At 39.1% G+C, this 23444-nt stretch overlaps 1 protein-coding gene and 1 pseudogene across 3 annotated transcripts in view; one reads left to right on the top strand and one right to left on the bottom strand.

The window, feature by feature from the left end:
* The window catches only part of FAM91A1 (family with sequence similarity 91 member A1), a 41942-nt gene that overhangs the window by 12275 nt on the left and 6223 nt on the right, over positions 1 to 23444 (top strand). For 2 of the 3 annotated variants that reach the window (XM_047783304.1, XM_047783302.1), the window contains exons 9-23: positions 3667 to 3773; positions 4281 to 4319; positions 5055 to 5167; positions 5596 to 5711; positions 6670 to 6782; positions 7128 to 7214; positions 8997 to 9129; positions 10902 to 11050; positions 12441 to 12575; positions 12732 to 12845; positions 17191 to 17263; positions 18787 to 18828; positions 19254 to 19403; positions 21654 to 21758; positions 22303 to 22426. In XM_047783304.1, the coding sequence (XP_047639260.1) occupies positions 3667 to 3773; positions 4281 to 4319; positions 5055 to 5167; positions 5596 to 5711; positions 6670 to 6782; positions 7128 to 7214; positions 8997 to 9129; positions 10902 to 11050; positions 12441 to 12575; positions 12732 to 12845; positions 17191 to 17263; positions 18787 to 18828; positions 19254 to 19403; positions 21654 to 21758; positions 22303 to 22426 (1600 nt within the window). The remainder of the gene's footprint in view (positions 1 to 3666; positions 3774 to 4280; positions 4320 to 5054; positions 5168 to 5595; positions 5712 to 6669; positions 6783 to 7127; positions 7215 to 8996; positions 9130 to 10901; positions 11051 to 12440; positions 12576 to 12731; positions 12846 to 17190; positions 17264 to 18786; positions 18829 to 19253; positions 19404 to 21653; positions 21759 to 22302; positions 22427 to 23444) is intronic. The other variant, XM_047783303.1, reaches the window with a different exon arrangement.
* Positions 91 to 3088, bottom strand: LOC125128962 (40S ribosomal protein S3a-like; annotated as a pseudogene).

Below are 23444 nucleotides of genomic sequence, written 5' to 3'. Positions count from 1 at the left end.
TATAGAAACACTTGTTAGATTATGTATTACAAGTGTATTTTCCATCATATCTTTTATCTTATTTTTTTAAAACATCGCAAATAAGATCTTTTATTTGTCACCATTAAAAGTCTGAATTTTAAACAGATCTTGCACTAGGGGCTCATGGCCATCAGCTCATTTCACTGTAGCACCTGTCTCATCCCCAGTAGCTTTTCCTTGCTACCTTCACCATGTAGTACCATGAGTTAGTACCTTCACCATGTAGTTCCATGAGTTTCCCAATTCAAACTTGAGCTTCTTCAGCATTTTTACTTTTCTAACAAAGACGTCATGGAGCAGATAAATAGACTGGCAAGCCTTTTCTATGTCCTTTGCAATGCTTTCTGGAATCGATTTATTGATCACCTCTGAAAGTCATTTGTCTGCACCTTTCGGGACATGATTTCCATCATCTTTGGATTTCACAGACCTGTTGGTGCCGGGCATAGGAGGGCTTCTGAATCTGATTGTTGTGTTTTTTAGTAACGCCAGCACAGAACAGATGAAGCAGATAACCATCGGTGGTCTTGACGTCAACATGAGCTTCAGTCATGGTCTGCCATTTTTTGAACATTGAGCATGTTTTGTCACAGGTTAAGATCCATTCCTTGGAAGTTAGTCAGACAGTTTTTGCCCAGAATGTCCTTAGTAATCAGCTTGAATTTTCTAAATGTAGCTTCATCATTCTGCAGATCAGCAAGGCTCACTTCAAACACATGACCCTTGAAGCCATCAGCTGTGATTTTGGTTCCTTGAGTTCTCGTGACTAGTGTTTTGCCAGTATGTCTTATATTGAACATAGCTGGTGCTTTCACGTCATACCAATCTTTCTTAGAAAATGGATCAACCACTTTCTTCTTTTAGCTGTTGCTCTTGTTTGTGGTTTCTTTTAGTATTCTAAGGTATTTAATATTTCTGTAATTTAATGGGAAGTGTCAAACAACTCCAGAGACCTTACTGTTAACAAATTAGTGATGCTAGGGCTTACTACAAAAATACTCCCTTGTAGCAGGTTATCATGCTCAAATTAGTGTCCTGACCTTTATTTGTGTTAGCATGTGTTTATGGCCAGGCTTTCCTTGTCTTTTTTTTTACCCTGGCTGCACCTGAGGCATGTGAAAGTTCCCAGGCCAGGGATCAAACCCACACCACAGCAGCCACCCCAGCCACTACAGTGACAATGCTGGATCCCTAACCCGTTACACCACACGGTAACTCCTTTTTTAAAAAAAAATAATAACGTTCTTGCTATTTCCAAGTATTTTTCCTTATATTTATTTTTATTAACATTTTTGAATAGGCAATAATTATGATATAAAATACTAAATTTACAAGAGTATAAAAACATCTGCTTCCCATGCCTGCTGCTGACCACCCAGTTCTTCTCTCAGCCACCAAGTTTCATGTCTATTCTTCCAGAAACATACTATACACATAGGTGTTTACGTATGTATCCTTTTTTCATATGGTTTTATTCTTACACAGATGTTGTACTCTAGTTCATGCTTTGTTTTTTTACCTTAATATATATTGGAAACTGTTCTGTATCTCTTCATATAGAGTTACCTCATTCTTTTTGCCTAGATGTAAATTGTATATTTCTAACCCCTTAGTACCTTGGTTCCTTCACCTCTAAGAGTGGGGTATAGTTTTGAACAACTCTTGGCATTAAAAGGATTGAATGAAAGTGTATATAAAGTAGCTGACAGTATAGTCTGGCATGTAGTAAGTGTTCAGTAATTGTTTGCACTTCTTATTCACACAGCTGATAGTGTAGAGAAATAATTGTATAAAAAATGGGATTACTAAAATGTTTCTAAAAAGAAACTGTTGATCCTTAAATGTTCTTGGATGGTTGGAAATATAGTTCTTGGAAATATGGGTAGCACTAAGTTAAAAATGATATGAATTAGGTCTGTAAAGTGAATAACCTATCTTGAAATGTACATTGTGGTTTTTCACAGTGTCTTCATTTTGACCCCTTTTGGTTGTCTTATTTCTCTCTGTTGGGATTTTTTTTTTACTTTTTTTTATTACTCAAATGAATTTATCACACCTGTAGTTGTATAATGATCATAACAATCTGATTTCACAGGATTTCCATCCCACAGCCCAAGCACATCCCCCCACCCCGCAAACTGTCTCTTCCGGAGACCATAAGTTTTTCAGTGTCTGTGAATCAGCATCTGTTCTGCAGAGAAGCTCAGTCTGTCCTTTTTTCAGATTCCACATGTCAGTGAAAGCATTTGATGTTGGTGTCTCATTGTATGGCTGACTTCACTTAGCATGATAGTTTCTAGGTCCATCCATGTTGCTAAGAATGCCGGTATTTCGTTCTTTTTAATGGCTGAGTAATATTCCATTGTGTATATGTACCACATCTTCTTGATCCACTCCTCTGTCAATGGGCATTTAGGTTGTTTCCATGTTTTGGCTATTGTAAATAGTGCTGCAGTGAACACTGGAGTACGTGTGTCTTTGCGAGTCGTGGTTTTCTCTGGATAGATGCCCAGGAGTGGGTCTGTTGGGATTAATTTAGGTTTTAGGTGCAGTTAGGTGGTGTTAGGGTTAGGGGACACAGGGACACCCAAATCCAGCTATGGCCTAGACCTGTGCTTTCTTCCCAGGATGTTTTCCAAGGAAGTGTGTCCATGGGCAAGAATGGCAGATGAAAGCATGGTGCTGCTTTAATGTTGGTTGGGCAGAGCGCTTTAGTAAATTAGAGTATCTGGACCAAAGAGGTGGAGAGAAGTGAGTATGCATAAACTGTCAGACAGCGAGCAGTGATCCAATGGCTTCTTGTGCTGAGAAAGGTCCTAACCCTCTTCCCACTAAGGAGGACACAGAATGGGAAGCCCCAAAGAGCAGATGAGACCACTGATAAATGTGTGATGAATTTCTCCTCTTCTCTGGATGAGTGGGGATGATGGGAGAAAAGCAGAGAGCCGATACTTTCTGTCCACCTGGCTCTGTGTAGCATGGCAACTCATGGTCCTTCTCTGCTTTAGACCTGGCACCTCTGCTGCCTATGGGGCATCAGAAACACAGCCTTGGCAGGCTTCCCCATTCTGAAGGAGCCACCCCTGCCCGCCTTTCTACACAATCCATGCCTCCAGCCCTTCTCTGCCTCAGTAATACTGAGTGGTCCCTGGGGATTGCTTGCCGGATTCATGCTTTGCCATCAGAGTCCACTCTGTGTAAACAGCATTGTATATAACCTTAACTTGGGGAGGTTTAGAAGAATTTGCTATGGAGTTGATAAAATGAATCCAAAGCTGAATTCAGGGAGCTCCCTTCGTGGCTCAGCAGAAATTAATCTGACTAGAATCCATGAGGATGCAGGTTTGATCCCTGGCCTCGATTGTGGGTTAAGGATCCAGCGTTGCCATGAGCTGTGGTGTAGGTCTTGGATGTGGCTCGGATTCCACGTTGCTGTGGCTGTAGTGTAGGCTGGCAGCTGCAGCTCTGATTCCACTCCTAGCGCGTGGGAACTTCCATATGCTGCTGGTGAGGCCCTAAAAAGACCAAAAAAAAAAAAAAAAAACCAAGCTGAATTCAGTCCTTAAGTTGAATAGATAGTTGAATTACACTTTCTTGTTTTATGAAAGTATTATCACTGAGAAAAGTCTATTTTGTTTATTTTAGTTCCTCCCCTTGAAGGTTTTGTTATGAATCGAGTGCAAGGTGATTATTTTGAAACTCTACTCTATAAGATATTTGTTTCAATAGATGAGCATACTAATGTTGCAGAGGTAAGTGTGACATCTTGTGAAAGAACTTAACCTCAAGATTATAAAAGAAAGTTTGCATAAAGTAGGTAAAATTTTTTAATGATGTAATTAAAATATTTTCAAAATATGTACATTATGTCTTAGACCATTAATATACATAAGTCACTGTTCTTAAGTTACTTCCTAAATATGTGTATTAAAATTATTTTTAGTTGTTAGCTTATAATTTGGTTAAATAACTTCATATGACTTTATAGTGAAAGCATTGTAGATGATTGAATCTAGAGATCTTATTTTAATTGTAACAAAATTAAACAGTAAGTAATTAAATTGTTTGGGTCACTGCCTAGATTTGTACTGTTCTAAGTGTCTGAAGAAAGGAAAGAAAATTTTGATTGTAAGATTGATTCAGTCTTTGAGTTATTAATAATTTAAATTTTACTGATTATGGTTAAATTGCCTATGTAATTATGTGACATGCTAATAATTCTTAGAATGTAAAATACGTATTTTTTTATTATTTTCCAGCTTGCAAATGTCCTTGAGATAGACCTATCCCTAGTTAAGGTATTGTAATTTTGATACTCTTCACTTACCATATGAATAAGATTATATTATATGGATTATAGGTTTTGTCTTGAGAAGTGGAAGCAGTAAAGTTCTTACTAGCTTTCAGAGGAAGTGTGCACAGTCAGGGCTGCTTGCAAAGACAGAGAAGGGCATGATGAGACCCTGGACCAAGCTTCCACCCCAGGGACTGAAAGCTGCCCTCCTGTGTCTGCATAGCAGGAAGCAGCCTGACCAGTGTTGTAATGAAGTCAGTTAAAGCAGCAACTCTGCCTTCTTTCAGGTGGATCTGGGGGTGAGGGTTTGGGGGAGGCAGTCGCTTTGGGCCTTCCCCCTCCTGCCTATATGAAGACCTTAGGGGAAGACTCAGCCTTCTAAAAATGTATTTATTTATTTATTTATTTATTTTGCTTTTTAGGGCCATCCTCGTGGCATATGGAAGTTCCCAGGCTAGGAGTCGAATCAAGCTGCAGCTGCAACCTATACCATAACTCACAACAACACCAGATCCTTAACCCACTGAGCAAGGCCAGGGATCAAATCTGCGTCCTCATGGATGCTATTCAGATTTGTTTCCACTGAGCCATGATGGGAACCCCTAAAACATTTTTTCTAGTTATGAGATGAAAACCTTGAGGCTCACTATAGGCATAGCCCACAACCGTTTTTTTCTCTCTGCAAACATTCTGACGTCTAGTTTATTTCAAATGCTCATTGTCTTCATATTCCTTTCAGAATGCTGTGTCAATGTACTGCAGATTGGGATTTGCCCATAAGAAGGGACAAGTAATAAATTTGGATCAACTTCATTCATCGTGGAAGAATGTACCATCTGTAAACAGATTAAAGTAACTCATTTATTTAGTATAAGATAGTATATTTTTGGAAAAAAAACGTTCAGTTTTACATACAAAAATTTACTTGTTCAACCTGTTGACTAAGGTGAACCTTAATTAAGTACTAGTGGTCTTTAATCCTGTGTGTGTGTGTGATCCTCTTTTTTAGAATGTGATGAAAAACTAAGAACCCTTCCCCCAGAGAAAAGCTCATACGGTATTTTACATGTAATTCTAAAGGATTCTCGAATTCCCTGAAGTCTATCAATGGGTTTCATTAAGAACCTTTCATGTGTGTGCAGAGCATGTGGGGTCTCCATCTCAATTTGGGGCTTGAATGTAAGACAGGAAGTTCATAGTCTATGTACTGACTTGAGTAGCTGTTTTTATGTCTGGTCTTTGTATGATTTTTTAGCAGTGGATGTGTTCTTCATTAATAGGAGTACTTTAGATCCACAAAAGATGCTCCTTTCGTGGGATGGCGGGGAAAGTAGGAGTCCTGTACAAGAAGCTTCATCGGCTACTGACACCGATACAAATAGTCAAGAAGATGCAGGTTAGAGTGTCTCTGTTTGGCTCTGCCTACAGAAAAGCCAGGTGTCTATGCGTACGCCCAGAGCAAACTCTCCAGGCTTACAGGCATTTTGTAGCTTGTTCTGGGTTTCATTCATTTACTATGTGGTCTTCGAGTACTTTCCCATATGTTAGGCCCTGTGCTAGGTCTCAGGGGTATAAAATTGACAAGAATATGATAGTTTCCCTCTAAAAATTAAGTCTGGAGAATGTAACCACACAAACCACAGCAGGGTAAAAAGTGTTATGGTGCCTCTGGGGAGCAAAGAACCCTCTTTCTGCCTAGAGAGGGTTAGGGAGCCTTTGTGGAGAGCATTGAGCTAAGGATGGATACAAACGTGCGGCTGGCAAGTGAAGGAAAGCCATGGCGAGGGCTAAGCACAGAGGGCGGCAGAGCCTAGTGGGCAGGGGGGCTGCACGTGGTTTGGAGTTGGGGGGAGGGGCACAACTTGTACTCCAGTTCCTCCTCTGAGTTGCTCTGTTACCTGAGCCAGCTGACTTGCCTGCAGAGGTTAGGCTAAGTAGTCTTGTTGATCTGACAGTTATCAAGTCTCGTTTATTATTGGTTTTCAAAAAATTTACTACAGGAGTTCCCTGGTGGCTCAGCAGTTTAAGGGTCTGGTGTTGTCACCGCCGTGGCTTGGGTCACTGCTGTGACACAGGTTCAGTCCCTGGCCCTGGAACTTTTACCTGCCATAGGTGCAGCAAAAAAAAAAAAAAAAAAAAAAAAGCTACAAAAGTGAGTGCCTTAAAAACTTTTTTTTAACTTTATATTGGAGAGAGGTAAGATCAGGGCCTCTTAGGACTACAGTATTGCCTATGTTTAATTATAGACTTTCCGGCTAGTAAATAAAGCTGAAATGAAATACTTTCTCCTTCCAAATGACAAGCACAGAACAGTTTTCATGTACTTGATTTTAAATTAGGATATTTTTTTTCAGCTGACACAGCCAGTTTAAGCAGTTTGAGCTTGTCTACAGGATATACAAAGCGTATCGCATTCCTTTTTGACTCAACTCTTACTGCCTTTTTAATGATGGGAAATCTTTCACCAGTAAGTTAAATTCTTGTTTAACTATGAAAATGTTTAAAATAAAGGTTAGATACAACATAATTCAGTGCTTTTATGTCTTTTTTAAGTACCAGATGATTTATTCCTGAAAATGCAACCACTTGGTTTTATATTCCGTAGAGGAGTGTAGTAACTTTTTAGTGAAGGCTACTTTGCTAATAAGAAAACTCAGCTCCTCACCTCACTCACCCTTATGTTTTAAATATGTTGGAAAGCATGTTATAAACATAAGATATTATGCTTAGCATTCAAAGGGAAAACTAGAGCTTATTAATAATAGGATTGCGTAAGGTACATTTTAGTTTTGTTTTTATTTCTTTATTGCAGAACTTGAAAAGCCATGCAGTCACAATGTTTGAAGTCGGCAAACTCTCAGATGAGTCTCTGGACAGCTTTCTTATAGAACTAGAAAAGGTAAATCTAGGTGGCTTATAGTGGGATGTCAGGGCATCTGGAACTTTTCCTTGCTTGATAAAACGTCTGTCACTGATTATGTAGATTGTTGGTATATTTTTGCGCGTTCCTACCTCATTCCCACTGTAATACTGGGGCCATCATTTAGACTTAAACATATTGAGTGGATGAATGAATTGTATGATTTTAAAAAAGTGATTTGTCTACCTCATCTGCATGCTTAGCATATTTCGATGTAATAAAGAAATGGGGTACAGAAACCTTCAGTCTATATGTAATTTTTTAAATTTCACGTTTCTAAAATTACATTTAAATTTTTTTTTTCAATATGACACTCAAAGATCTACTCTTAAGCAATTTTAAGTGTTTGTTCCACTTAAACATGGAACACTCTCCCTGGGTATCATATTTATGTCCCTTCTCACTATCCCTTGTAGCACCTTGAAGACATGGGCCATATTTGTTCTTAACCATCTTTTTTCCCCATGAGTACAGCCCTAGCTTTCCTTAGCTCTAAATCTTAAGTGCCCTTTTTGGTGTTGTTCATTCCCTGGGTATTTTATTCTGTCTTCTGTGCTTCTTTATGCAGTTTGTGTGCCTAATCTATTCCTTGACTAATCATTTTGGTACCTTTTGTAATTCAGTGAATTATTTAGTGATGAACTGTGAATGTTTAGAGAATTTTTGATGATTTTGTAATTCCTTTGTATCTCAAAAATAAGTAAATAAAAAGATTATAACATTTTTCCCAGTCCTCCTCATCCATAGGATTTTTACATTTTTAGTGCCTGAGATAATCCTTGTTATTAAGTAGTCTGCTCAACTTTTATCTTTATGTTTTCATTATTTCCTCAATATTTTTAATACCTCATAACCCTATTTCTTATTGTGTATTATCTTTTTATATTCAGCATATTTACTGATTTTTATTTTTCTCAACTCAACGAGTCTTTTGTTAAATATTGTAAATTGGAAGATCATTTTTACTTTTTAATCTCTCTCTTTTTTTTAACCACATAGTCATTCTTGGGAAAGGCTTTTAGTCCGAAGTTTAGTTTTTAAAAATAGTGTCTTTACTATTTTTTAAGAAGCTTCATCTTGATTAAACTTAATCAGTCGATCTTACTAATTTAATGCAAATCTAATTTAGTTTTTTCCCCCTGTAGGCCTGTCCTTCACTTTTCTGTGTTGTTTCTGGGATATATGTGTGTTTAAATGTTGAATAGGTGACTGACCTGTATCAGAAGAGCATGCGTTAAAATGTAAACACGTGAAGGCAGGGGTTTTGTCTGCTCTTTTCCTTTCGTCCTGTAGAGATCGTAGCGCATAATAGGGACTCAGTGAATCCTTGTCGAGTGATTTTAAGCTGTGTGCTCAGCACTGGTGAACAGCTTGTTGAATCACATACTCCGTTGTCCATACAACCAGTGATACACAGTTGTGAACAGGGTGATAAGATAGCGGTATAATTGGTGACCATGCATTGGAGTACTTTTCTGAATGAAGCAGAATATATAGATCTTAGAGTTTTTTACACACTCTATTTGAATCATATATGGAACATAGAACATATTATGGTACAATTAAGCATTACTTGGTTTTGCTGAAGTTGTTAGTTTTGCTTGGGTAATTTCTGTCATCCTCAAATGGAAGCTCAGCCAAGATTGAGGTTAATATTTGTTTTGATTTAAATTAGTCTTAATATCTCTACGGTGTGGCTGGGTACTTGAATGAATGGCATAGAGTGGTATTTGTTGTAAAATGTATTTTCTCTTGGTTTAGGTGCAGAGCACCGGTGAAGGAGAAGCACAGAGATATTTTGATCATGCACTTACTCTGAGAAACACAATATTGTTTCTGCGTCATAATAAAGATCTAGTTGCACAAACTGCACAGCCAGACCAACCCAATTACGGTATGATAAAGTATACTTGATTTTGAAGACATGATCCTGGGGAACTTCTTTCTAAGAAATTAAACAGGTCGTGCTTGCTTATTCAGCCATTGCTTATTTAAAACATTTTGTGTAGGAGTTCCCGTCGTGGCGCAGTGGTTAACGAACCAACTAGTATCCATGAGGATGTAACTTAGTTAAGATCAGAGATGCTCCTCTTGTTTATCTGTGAAAGGCCGGACACTGACAGACCAGAATGCTTGTTAAGCAGACTTTGGTTAAGCTTCTCTTCTTGTGATGTTAATTTTGCTCACCCAGTCAATGTGTTTTTGATTTCTCTACTGTGTGGTTAAGTGTTTGTCCCCTCGCAACTAATAAGCAATCTATGGGGAGACCATCAGATATCCTACTTCTTATATCAGTGTTTCCTCCTAGATTTAGCGTCCACTGTTGATTCTTTCCTGAACCTTTCTTTACTGTGATGGTTGCAAATTGATCGTTTTTTTCCTACTTTAGAACTTCTTCCTTTTTGAACGTTTGGGACCAAGCCTTCTCTTATATTTGCAGTATAGATTTATCAATTCCTGTTTTTTCAGTGGTTTATAATCAGTCATTATTGTCTCAATTATTTTTTTGCTACAGTTGTCTCAGATTTTGCCAATAGATTTCTTTTTTCCTTGTCCTTTGCCTCTCGTCTTTCTCAAAGAAAAATTTTTTTGGTGGGGGGGGAGTTAATGTTTATTTTCTGGCAAAACGATCTTACCTTATATTTCTGCTCCAGCCCTGGAATCAGCCTTTTCCGCTGGGAACCTGGTTTCTTTTACTCATGAGTGGTCTTAAAGACCAAGATCTTGGTGCCAGTTGTGCTCATGTCCTTTCAGCAGTTCGTGTATTTTCTTTAGATTCACTTTTGCTTAGAGGGCTACCTTGATCTTCTAAAGTTTCAAGTATCTCTTTTTAGAGAGCATTAGGATGGGTCTATTCCAGAAGGTTTAAGAATGGAAACACTGGAATTCCCATCGTGCCTCAGTGGTTAATGAATCCGACTAGGAGCCATGAGGTTGCGGGTTCGATCCCTGGCCTCTGCTCAGTGGGTTAAGGATCCAGCATTGCCGTGAGCCGTGGTGTAGATCACCATGTGGCTCGGATCCCAAGTTGCTGTGGCTCTGGTGTAGGCCGGTGGCTACAGCTTGGATTAGACCCCTAGCCTGGGAACCTCCCTATGCCGAGGGAGCGGCCCTAGGAAAGGCAAAAAGACAAAATATTTATATATAAATATATATATAAAAAGAATGGGAACACTTACTTAAAATTGCATGCTCAGTGAGTTCATCTTTATGGACCACAGTCTAGGGCACGTGTTTCTAAATGAGCAATTCTCGCCCCTCTGGTCAATTCAGCAGTTGGCTGAGAAGTTTCTGTAGAGATTGGCATTTGGGGGAGGGAAGGATACAGCTTTCCTGTGGCACTTAGGCTTTCATAAGATGCCACTGCCGTGTTATGGCTGGGGGCAGAGAGGAAGCTAAATAAGGCAAAGAAAACATATTTTTAAAGTAAAAGGTTAGCCTGAAGAAACACCAATAGACGGTTATCTTTCCAGACCAGAAGAATAAAGACTTTTAGCTTTAAATCTTAAAAGAGTCTTAGTACTCTCCTAGGAAACAAGGCACTGTTTGGTAGATTCTCCCTTATTAAAAAAATTTAAATCTCAAGGCAGTTATCAGTACTTAGTCTTAGACATTTTGGTTTCACATTGTCAGTCTTTCATTCTGTGTGTGTCGATCATAATTCAGGTTTTCCTCTGGATCTCTTGCGCTGTGAAAGCCTTCTGGGTTTGGACCCTGCAACTTGCAGCAGAGTTCTAAACAAAAATTACACCCTGCTTGTTTCCATGGCTCCTCTTACCAACGAAATCCGGCCTGTCAGCAGCTGCACACCTCAGGTAAAGACCCACTGGGAGGCTCACTCTGCTGTCACTTCATCCTTTCTCATGGCGACTTGAAGGAGAGGTTTAACAGTCTTGCTGTGTTAATTTTCAGTTTGCAGATAGTAGATATTAAAATCACTGACTCAGAAAGCAGTTTTGTATTTTTTGCTATTATAAGATGTTATTATGTTCAGTTTGTGAGGTGTAATTGGTACATTTTATATGTGTATTATCTAGTGACTAATGACACACTAGTTAAAATTTTATTCTCGAATTCAGGATTTTAAGAGAATGCTTTTGGGTGCTCTAAGACGGAAACTTAGATGGCTCTGAGGGATAAGATAAATATAATTAGGAAAAATGAAATATTTTGAAAGTGAAGCTGTGATGCTAAGTAAGCGGAAAAGAAAAGATGAGGCTTGAAAAGTAGAAGTTTAATTATCTTTAAAAGTGTGAAAATGGAGTTCCCATCGTGGCTCAGTGGTTAACAAGTCTGACTAGGAACCATGAGGTTGCGGGTTGGATCCCTGGCCTCGCTCAGTGGGTTAAGGATCCAGCGTTGCTGTGAGCTGTGGTGTAGGCCACAGACACAGCTCGGATCTGGCATTGCTGTGGCCCTGGTATAGGCTGCAGCTCCAATTAAACTCCAGCCTGGGAACCTCCATGTGCTGCAGGAGCGGCCCTAGAAAAGGCAAAAAGACAAAATAAATAAATAAATAAAATAAAATAAAAGTGTGAAAATGACTTCTGCTCTTTTACTTTTTCAAAATAAATCAGTTGTATTTATAGCTATTCTTAGCAAGGCCATTGTGCCGTGTACTGTTTTCAGAGAGTGGGGATTATGCCGCTGTTCTGCAGTGCTACATTCTGCCAGGTTTCCTAGATGTGGTAGGTTTATTGGTGTAAAAGAAGGGAGGGGATTCTTGTACAAGGATGATTTGGTTGCCTGTGCTGGTCTAGCTGCTCAGCGAGCACACTCTCCCTTTACCCCAATTTCGTCCTCTGTCCAATGGGAGCGGTTGTAGATTTGCATTTACTGATTTTTTAAAACAATTTTTTTGTGTGCGTTCCACTCCCCCACCCCCGTATTTGGTTGCCGTGTTACAAATGAGCAAAACCAGGCACAAGAGAGTTTAAGTAACCTTAGGTTGAAGGGATGAAACCAAAATTTAAACCGTGGCCCTCTCCTCCAGAGTCCTCTCTCTTAATTGCAGTGATAAGACCTGCTTTCTCGATTCCAGTATATATTTGAAACTGAATGGATCATTTAAAATTTATCTTCATAAGGATATTAGCAGTAAACAGTTAATATGAGGTTTAATATACTCTCTTAGCTATGAGAATATAATCGATTGCTTGTGAAGTAAGTATTTACAGCTGTATCTTGCCTGTTTTATGACTTCAGCATATTGGACCAGCAATCCCAGAAGTCAGTTCTGTCTGGTTTAAGCTGTACATTTACCACATCACCAGGCAGGGACCACCTTCTCTTTTACTGTCCAAAGGTACAAGACTTCGAAAACTGCCAGATATATTCCAGGTATGTTTCTGAGGTTTTTTGTGTGTTTTTTTAAAAAACTTTTAGTTTTAATTTTTGAGGAAATAGAAATTGGTAAGCAGTATTATAGGTAATTTTCTTAATTAAAAAAAAAATGTCTAAATGCCATGCTGTGTATTATTCACTTCTTTCCCATAGGGTTACGATCGATTACTAATAACGTCGTGGGGTCATGATCCTGGGGTGGTTCCTACATCGAATGTGCTCACAATGTTGAATGATGCTTTAACACATTCGGCCGTTTTGATTCAGGTACGGTTTCCTTATTCGAAACAATCAGCTTCGGATTTTTTATTTTAAAGATCACAGTTTGTCTAGCTTTCTGCTGAGCCACAATCACTAATTTGTTAGTAATTTGACATTTGTCAAGCTGAGATGTAAGGAGTCAGAGCTCTGGATTTCAGTTGTGGCCTTTGTTTAGTAGTTCGGGGAAATGGTGGAAACAACATGGGCATTGAAGTTAGACCCAGTTTGAGTCCAGCCTCATCTTTTGCTACCTGTGTGACCCTGTTTTCTTTTAACAGTATCTTTAAAATTGAGATGCACTTCACGTACCAGACAATTAAATTGTGCAGCCCAGTGATTGTTAGTGTAGTTACAGATGTCTGCAGTCATCACCACACTCAATTTTATAACATTTTCCGGTTCCTTTATTTCTCGCTTCCCTATTCCACTGTCCCCTTCCATGCACCCCCCACCCCCCACCCCCGGCACAGCTCTTAAAATAATCTACTTGCTGTCTCCCTGGGATGCCTATTCTGGGCATTTCGGATACATGGAATCATATATAGTATGTGGTCTTTTGTGACTGGCTTCTTTCCTGTTGACAGGATTCATCATGTAGCATGAGTACTGCATTCCTTTTTGTGTCAAAGTAATATTCCCTTGTATGGTATGACTGTCCAGCATTTTGTTTTTTTGTTTTTTTGTCTTTTGTCTTTTTTTGTTGTTGTTGTTGTTGCTATTTCTTGGGCCGCTCCCTCGGCATATGGAGGTTCCCAGGCTAGGGGTTGAATCGGAGCTGTAGCCACCGGCCTACGCCAGAGCCACAGCAACGTGGGATCCGAGCCACGTCTGCAACCTACACCACAGCTCACGGCAACGCCGGATCACCAACCCACTGAGCGAGGCCAGGGATCAAACCCGCAACCTCATGGTTCCTAGTCGGATTCGTTAACCACTGCGCCACGATGGGAACTCCCAGCATTTTGTTTTTCTGTTCATCAGCTGATGGACATTTGGATTGCTTCCACCTTTTGGCTGTTATGAATAATAATGACCACTGTTTAGGTACAGGTGTTTGTGTGGACGTGTTGTCATTTCTTTTGGGTATATCCCTAGGAGTGGAAATGCTGAGTCATATGGTAACTTAACTGTTTAAGAAACTGCTAGGCTGTTTTCCAAAGTAACTGTATCATTTTATAGTCCCTCCAGCACTTGGTACTATCTGATCTTTTATTACGACCACCCTAGCAGGTGTGAAGTGATGTGTAGCGTTTCATTTTATTTTGTTTTATTTTTATTTGATACATAGTGATACATATTTATTCATGCGGAGCCATTTGTTGACACCCTGTTGTGGGGGCTTTGATTTCAGGCTGTTCATCCTGGCGCTGATTGGCATCAGCATTGCCTGGTGCCCAATGTGCAGTCAGCCCAGAGTGGGCAGTGTGTAGCATTTTAAAGATATTTCTCCTAGACTTAGTTTCCCATCTGTAAAATGAAAGTGATAATATCAGCTGTTTACAACAGGAGACGATAGTGACAGCTAATGCTGGGGTAAGCATTTTTAGCCTTAGGATTGTTGAGAGCATGAAATGAGAAGGCATACGTGAAGTATGTGGCACACCTCTGGTACATAAAAATTTCATCAATTCATTCAACTAACAGTTGTACTTGCCCTATTCTGTGGTAATTAATGTGTGTATATAAGCAAGACATGGTCCCTGTCTTCAAGGAACTTTAGTTGCTTCCAGTTTTTTTGCTGAGGGCTGAATAGAGTTATGTGTGGAAGCATTAAAGAGAAGTATTCATCCAGCCTTGGGGCAAGGGGAAAGGCTTAGGGAAAGCTCCTTAGAGAAAATGAGACCTGCACTAAGTATAAAAGGCTGATTTAGAGGCCAGGGAGGCCAGGCAGAAGAAGGTTCAGCATGAATAAATCTCTGAATAGAGTTTTTTTTTTTTCCTCTTTCTTCATAACTATTTCCCTGGCCCTTGGAATAGTGCCTGACTCAGAGAAGTTGCTTAATGAGTAGTGAATAAATGAATAGGAAGACAAAGTGCTCGCATGTGCTGGGGCCTGTAAACTGTTAGGTGATTTTGAGCTGCTGAGTGCCGGGGTGATGGTCAGAGATGAGTCTGGAGAAGTAGCTGGGCTCTGAAGGGCAGCGTACCTTCACCATCCTGCTAGCGTGCTTAGACTTTACCCTTTAGATTGATGGCAGCTAGTAAAGAGTGCTAAGCAGGGGATGAACACGATCAGTTGCCGTCTGGAAGATCAGCCCGGAGACTGTTGAGAATGGCTGGGGGGGCGGGGGAGAAGACACCTAAGCCAGAGGACCAGTTAGGATTCAGTGTTGGAGACCAGATAAGAGAGGAGGACAGCCTTGGCCTGGGAAGTGGTGATGAGCATGGAAAGGAAGAACTGTTACGAATATAAAAAACAGAATTGGTCGGGTGTCCGGAGAAGGGTGTGGAAAGAGGAAGAATGCTTCTTGCAGTGCTCGGCTTGATAAGGGAGGTTGCACAGGAGAGACTGGCCTGAGTGTCAGCATCAGCACGTGGGTGGTAGTGGAAAGTGTGAGGGAGGATGCACCAGCCCTCTGGGGCACAGGTGAGGGGCGGGGTGGAGGAGACATGGCGGTAGAAAGGCTTTGACAGCACGGATGGGTCAGACTGCCTGAGGTCACATCTCCATCCCACTACTTAGCAGTATTAGGCAAGTGAAATAACTTCTTTGAATTTCAGCGACTTCATGTGCAAATTGGAGATAATAAAAGTTCTAATCTTTATATGATTGTTGAAAAAAGTGAGGCTTGGCTCAGTGGGTTAGGGATCCAGCGTTGTCACTGTAGCAGCTCAGGTCACTGCTGTGGCACGGGTTTGACCCTGGTCCAGGAACCTCCATATGCTGTGGGCACCACCAAAAAAGAAAAAAAAGAATGACTAAGATGGATGATCGGATGATCTGCATAAAAGTGCCTTAAAACATCTGTGTTTAGCACATAGGAAAATCTTAAGAAAGTTACGGTGGCAGTGGTAGAAGAGAGTGAGAGTTTTAAAAAGTATGTTGAAGGAGTTTTGCCTTTATTGAAAAAGAATGCTTCTTTCTAAACCATGGAAAAAGATTCACCTGTCTAGAACCTAAAACATAACAAAATCAAAGACTTTTGCTAAAACCATACTTTTATAGTAACTGTCTTGTGTAGGTTTAAAATCATGAATCTATCAATGGAATAGAAATAGAAACAAGATGTCAAAAATATTTTCAGGTTGTTAAATGAACCAAGTAAAATGAGTGTGCTTTTCCCCTGAAATTATTTTTTCTTTTATATCACACTGTCTTGAATTTGAATGATATATAGGTCTCTTTTAAAGGGAAAAAGTGTTTATAGATACCCAATGTCAAGTTTTCTTTTAAAATCATTCTAAATAAACATTAACTTAAATTCCTCATGCTTGTCATTCTTACACAACTATAAAACCAAAACAAATTTAGGGATTACATACAAAATACTTTAACAGAATTCAAATGAACATTAGAAGTGATGGACGAAACTAAATTATTATGTGTAGCGTGGGAGTGGGGTGGTTAGACTCATAGATTATTATAAATTTCACTTTTGAATTAATAGTAAATTCACATGATTCAAAAATAAAACACTATGAAAAGATGCTCAGAGAAAAGTATCACTGCCCTTCTAACACTCTACCCAGTGGCCACCCCCTAACTCCTCCAGCTCAGACAGCCTCTTTAATTTCTGCTGTGTCCTTCTAGAATTTCTTTATGCACATGCAAGCCACTACCCACTGATATACCCCATGCTGTTTCCATTTAGCAACTGGAGATCTTTCCATTCCAGTTTGTAGAGAGCTGCTTCTTTTTTGCAGCTGCATCGAAAACATACACATTAATTTATTTAACCAGCTCCCTACCGACAGGCATTTTGGTTGTTTCCGATTATGTATAATTATGAATGTGTCATTCATTGCAGGTTTTTGAGTTTTCCATTCTGGTCCATGGCATGCCAGGTGACTTTGGGGATCTTTCCACCACTTTGCTCTCTTAGCACTGCAGCTCACCCTTGTGCCAGCGCACTCTGATCTCAATCAGGCTTCACTTGGCTGACACCTGATTTACCTATTTATTACATTAGCCCGTACACTCAGTCTTAGACACGTTGCCTTAATAGGTCAATATAGACTTAAGATTGCCCTTGCTTGCTGGAGAAAAATAGAAAAGTGTTAAGGACATTTCGATGCATTATGAATGGGGAATATCCCATCACGAGGCACAGTGTTATTTATCACTTGAGTATCTACCATTGGAAATACAGGTTTCGTGTGTACCCTTCAACTTGCGTTTCTTCCTGTTTAGGGACATGGTCTGCATGGGATAGGAGAGACTGTCCACATACCTTTCCCATTTGACGAGACAGAACTCCAAGGAGGTACCTCACTTTTGAATTGTATCCATTTGACTTCTTTATGATTAATCTTGTCAACAATTTGGTGGAAACATAGCAGGAAGTGAATTCTTAAAATTTTTAAGTTCTAGGGTCTTAAAACCGTTCTTTTAAAGAGGATTGGCAAAAGGCAGTTTTCTGCCGTGTGCCTTTTCCTGCCAAGAATTAATAGAATAAGATTCATTTAGGACCTAGGACTAGAAGGAATACCAGTCTGTCTTAGAGATGATGAGACTAAGTAGGTATCTACCTAGATGGAAGGCTAGGCTTTCGGTATGTTGAGCCTTTTAGTTTCCTTTTATTGTTTCTTTATTTGGAGGTTGGGGGAGAAGACAAGTCAAAGGGAAGATTTTGTTTAGAAAATTGATTTTTTTCCCCCCAATGTTACATACCATTTTTTTCAAGGACTTTTATGGACTCTAATGAACATTTGTATACTAATTTGCAGTTTATAGAGAACTTACATGTATTTCCTGTTTCAGCATTTATTTTTGCTGTTAAATTTTGTATTTGCTATTAGAAAGGACTTGAGTGGATTGCAGAGTTGGAGCTAACCTAAGCTGGTTAGAACCAAGGGGGGAAAGCCCTATTTAATGTTATCTCTTTCTGGAATTAGATGTGAGCTAAAATAAATTTGATGAAAGATACTCAGAATTTCTGTAAAACAAATTCATTCTTCATTTTGTTTAATATAAAAATACCTTTCCTCCATTGAATATTAAGAAAGGATAGATATTCAGGAAGTTCCCGTTGTGGCTCAGTGGATTACTAACCCGACTAGTATCCATGAGGATTTGGGTTTGATCCCTGGCTTTGTTCAATGGGTTAAGGATCTGGCATTGCTCTCAGTTGCTGTGTAGGTCACAGACACGGCTTGGATCCTGCATTGCTGTGGCTGTAGCTTAGGCCAGCAGCTGCAGCTCCAATTTGACCCCTAGCCTGAGAACTTCCATAGGCTGTGGGTGCAGCCCTAAAAAGCAAAATTAGATTTTAAAAAGATAGCTATTCAAAAGAAAAATACTCTGATTAAAACCTACATATATTTATATACCACTTGTGTTTCCTGCCCCATGCAGAACTGCTATTCTGTAATCTATTTTTCTTGTTCTTAGAGCCATAATGCTTGGAATTTTAGAGAGCAGTGAATAGTTCAAGTAATTTAACTTACAGTAATTTATAGAACTTCTTTTCCAAAATGTTAGTCACCATTGTCCTCTCCTCCCCCGAAGTATGAAAAGGAAGAAAACTTTTATAAGTATCTTTTCCTTTTCACATGGCTAGGCTGCAAAAACCTCACATTTAAAATTAAGTGTTCTCTTGTGAATAACTGTACAAAATTTGGAGAAGAGAATTTTCTTATTTAGATGTTTCTCTGCAACTAATCCTCTGATACGTTATAAATTCTGTGGAAAAACTGATTATTCCTCAGAAAATACAGAATAGTGACAACAGGATCTTAAAAATCTTAAAATCTCAAGAACTGATTAATAAATCTCTTGCCTTGGCAGATTATTGTGTGAATTCTAAAGAAGAGAAGTATTCATATTTGGGTATAGAGCATCTTTCTCTTTTATAAGTTTGCATATTTATGAAACTTGAGCTAGTATCTAAATAATTTATTAAGGATATAATTTCAAGTAGCTTATTGTTTTAGTTTTAATACTTTTACTTAAGTTTTTTAAAAAATAAAATGTGTATTTAATGCATTTTCCGGTAGAGGCCCACTGAGTGTTCGAGGCACTGACTGGCTCTATTTGCTTACTTAGCAGCAAGTAATTTGTTCTTTTGCCTTCTGAAGGCTATAAAGATATGTGTATAGCATCCCTGTATATTCACAGATATTTCTTTATTGGAATCAGTCTTGAGAAAGTATAAAAGTAGTTCTAAGAATTGCTTAATAAAAGGAAAGTATATTTAATTTTTGGTATTTTATTATAAAACTACTTATAATGTAATGTCAATTCTTTGTTCTTAGAGTTTACTCGTGTCAATATGGGTGTCCATAAAGCACTGCAAATACTAAGGAGCAAAGTGGACTTGCAGCATTTTTGTGGATATGTCACCATGTTGAATGCTTCTAGCCAGCTTGCAAACAGAAAACTCAGTGATGCTTCTGATGAGAGAGGTTAGCCAATAGTTGGGTTGTTTGAATTAAGATAATTGGTATTGAGCATATCACAAACTTAATATTTAAAAAGCATGGAGAATTTTGTGGGAATGTAGACTTATTTATGAGAATAGGTAAGTCACTGACATATGAGAAAATATTGTGACATTGTTGGGACAAATGTCAGTTATTCAAATGGAGGAAACGCTAAGTGACTAAAAGAAGTGATGACCTGGGGTTGGAATACAGAACGGTTATTAGGGTTAGCCCTTTACTGTTATATGTATGTTTATAGGCTCCAATTTAAGTTCCTTTATGGGGTGATGGTTTCAAAATTTTAGTCTCTTGGTAAAACTGTTTTCAAACTAAAATGAGCAGTTTTTCAACTTCCCTTTTCTGTCCAAGGCACTATTGTCTCGGTTATGCAGTCCTTAAAATCATATCTTTGTCCCATCCTTCTCCTTTCCCACTCTTTCCAGTCAGTCTCCAAGTTCTGTGAATTAGTCTGGAAATGTCTCTCACAGGAGTTCCCATTCTGGCTCAGCTATAATGAACCCAACCAGTAACCATGAGGACGAGGGTTTGATCGTTGGCCCCACTTAGTGGCTTAAGGATCTGGCGTTGCCCTGGGCTGTGGTGTAGGTCACGGATGCGGCTCACATCCCCTCCTGTTGCTGCGACTGTGGCGTAGGCTGGCAGCTGCAGCTCCAATTTGAACCCTAGCCTGGGAACTTCCTTATGCCATGGTGCGGCCCTAAAAAAGGAAAAAAATAAAAATTAAAAAGAAGAGAAATGTCTCTCACATCCATTTCTTCCCCTCTCTCTTCTTTAATTCTCTGTAACTGCCATTTTAGTCTGAGGTTTGATACTTTAAACATGTTTTATTGCAACCATGCTTAGCCTTCCTCATCTCACGTGCCTCCTTTCTCTCTCTAACCTGTTCTGCGTATTGACTGCAGCTAGTTTTCCTCACATAATGTTTTTCTTTCTTTTTAATTTAAAAATTCATTTTCAAATCTTACTGATTGTTTCCTCTCTGACATAATTTTGTCTTGTATGTACGTGGCCTTGGTTGCCATGGTGCCACTTCTGGTCCAGGACTCTAGAGAATCTTTCAATTCAAGTGTATTGTTGATTGACTACATTCACTGAACCTCTTAGTTTGAAATCCTAAGAGAATATGATTTGTTGCCAGCCACCCAGTGGATTTGATTGGCTCCCTTTGAATTAGATATCCACTTCTGGTGTGTTTCCCTTTGGCCAGAGGAGTTGGGTTGCTTTCAGCAGTTGACTACCAGGTATCGTGGGAGCATCTTGAGAGAAGAGGGTTGTGGATTAGGCAGTCATTTCAAAAAATGTCTGCTACAGCTGTCATATTTTATTTCATTGATTCCACAAGCATTTATGAAATAGCTCCTTAGGTGCTAGAGATATTTATAGTAGTAAAACCTAAGGAGTTAAAACCCTAGAAGGAGATTCAAGCAGGTGAATCAGCCTACTGGGTAGTGTTAAAAGACCGTGGTAGGGGTCTGCTTTTTGAAGTGCTAACATAGGACAGAGAAGGCATATCTCAGCCCAAGTGAGCTGTCGGAGAAGGCCTCTTAGAGAAGGTAAAGGTTGAACTGAATTTTGAAAAATGAGGTGTTAGCTACCCAAAAGATGATTGTTGTTTATCTGGAGGGTAGTAGCCTCTCAGGCAGAGGGACTCAGACGACAGAGCAGGTCATCTTGGGCAGTAATAGATGAGAGCAGAGAAGGAGGTAAGGTCTCGAAGGTCTTGGATGATCTTTCTTGTCAAAAGATATAGGAAGTCCGTTATTCTGAAAAGGAATGATGCAATCAGATTGTGTATTTCCATGGGGAGAGAAACAGTTTTATAATGATCTAAGTGAAAATCTTATCTTCCGCCTTTCGAATCCTTGTTTCTTTAGCCAAGGTTTTACAACCCCAGTATATTTACATTTTGAGCTGGATAACCTTTTGCTGTTGGGGGGCTGACCTGCTCCTTGTAGAATGTTGAGAATCCCTAGGTATCAGTAGCATCCATCTCCATTCATGGCAACTAAGGCATGTCTTCAAACATTGCCAGATGTTTCTTGGGGGACAGAATCACCCCCCATTTGAAAACCACTGCTTTAGGCTAAAGACTAGTCAGCGTTTTCCATTGTCATTTTGGTTCTGAAGGCTTCTTTTATGTTACGACTGACTTATTGACAATTTATGCCACCTATTAGAATCCTTATATTGTGTATGCCCTTTAATTATAAGGAGAACCTGATTTGGCTTCTGGCTCAGATGTAAATGGGAGTACAGAGTCATTTGAAATGGTCATTGAGGAAGCAGCTGTAGATTCAGCCACAAAGCAAAACTCTGGTAAGGTTTTAAAAATTATTTGTAAGCTTAGACTAATATTTCTGAGGTTTAACTTTTTTGTTAAGTCATTTGGATGTCGTTTGTCTTTTCTTATTATCCATAGTGGGCCTTTTCATATGTATTTTCTGGGAAGCATTTTTGTATATTTAGAAATATAACTAAAATATGAAAATATGACCTGAGAATTTAAAAGTTTTGTTTTACCTATGTTAATTCTCTCATCTTATAGATGGCTTGCAATTTTTTTTTTTTTCTTTTTGTAAAAGACTACTTTGAGCATCTGATGAAAGCTGTGTACTTTCTTCCCAGAAGTATGTATCTATATTCAAACAAACAAAACCATTCTTTCCTTTCTCAGAGATTCACTGACCCCCTCCTTGTCCTCTCCCCTGCCAAGCCCATTGGTCACGTCAGCGGAGGTGGGAGAATCCGAAAATCTCTGGACCTCCATTAAGAGGTCCCCTGGTCAATCATAATATATAAAAATAGATATATATGATTAATAACTCTATATATTCTAATAACTCTATATATTCTCTTGTAGTTGCCACAACAGAAGCAGATTGGGTTCCTCTCGAGCTGTGCTTTGGAATTCCACTATTTAGTTCTGAATTAAATCAGAAAGTTTGCAGAAAGATTGCTACTCATGGCCTTTGCAGAAAAGAGAGGTGAGGGTTTATATTCGTCATCTTTTCATCTGAGACCTCTTAAGCTCCCAGTATCAGTTGCTTTCTCTTCACACATGATCATGGTAATTGCCTTGCGTATATTGATTGATTGACTAAAGATGGCTAGTTCAAGGGTTTTGCTGTGTTTTTTTAAATTAGATTTCATTATCTCAGAAATTAGGACATGCAAGGCTTTTGGGCACATGTTTTGGTTGTATTTACTTAGCTACCTAGATTTGACACAAGTGTGGTAAAATGGGCGTGCTTATATGACTGTTTGAAAACATGTAAATGTTTAAGAAATTTCTCTTGTGCACATCTTTTTCTTAACATACACTCAAATTATGTTAATAGTGATTATCCCTGATAGTGGAATTGTGGCTGATTTTCAGATGTTTTTCAGTTTCCACATTTTCTGAAATAAGCATGTATTACTTATCAGCAGTGACATGTAGGTTTTATCTGATATGCCACCTCTGGTCCATTGAGAGCAGCTGCTAGGAGGCACGTTGTAAAGGTCCTAAGACTGGGTTAGCGGAAAACGGTGTCACTGACTCTGGCTGTCACAGCGGGTACCTAGGAGAGGTGATAGCCGCAGAGCTCCTTGACATTTCTATTTAGGAAAACAAAGTCAGGTAGTAAGTAATCAACTTAATTGGCTTAATGTAGCTTATATCAGAAAATAAAAAGTATTTAATTGAAAAATAATTTCAATAACTGTCCTGCAAGTAAAATAACATACGTGAATAAAGACATAGAAGTGCCACATAGCTTTCAAGATTGTCATTGTAATTGTTACCAGTTTACATATTTGAAAACTATTTAATTTAGGTGGGTTGATGTGTGTTAAATCTGTCAGGCTTTTTATCAGTTTATTAATTTTAAATTAATTTTGGTGGAGTTCCCGTCGTGGCGCAGTGGTTAACAAATCCGACTAGGAACCATGAGGTTGCGGGTTCGATCCCTGGCCTTGCTCAGGGGGTTAAGGATCCGGCGTAGCCACGAGCTGTGGTGTAGG

The sequence above is a fragment of the Phacochoerus africanus genome, chromosome 6 (assembly GCF_016906955.1).
Source record: "Phacochoerus africanus isolate WHEZ1 chromosome 6, ROS_Pafr_v1, whole genome shotgun sequence".
Classification (NCBI taxonomy): Eukaryota; Metazoa; Chordata; class Mammalia; order Artiodactyla; family Suidae; genus Phacochoerus; species Phacochoerus africanus.
Note: the sequence above shows the minus strand (reverse complement) of the source record. Positions and strands in the feature narration are given on the sequence as shown.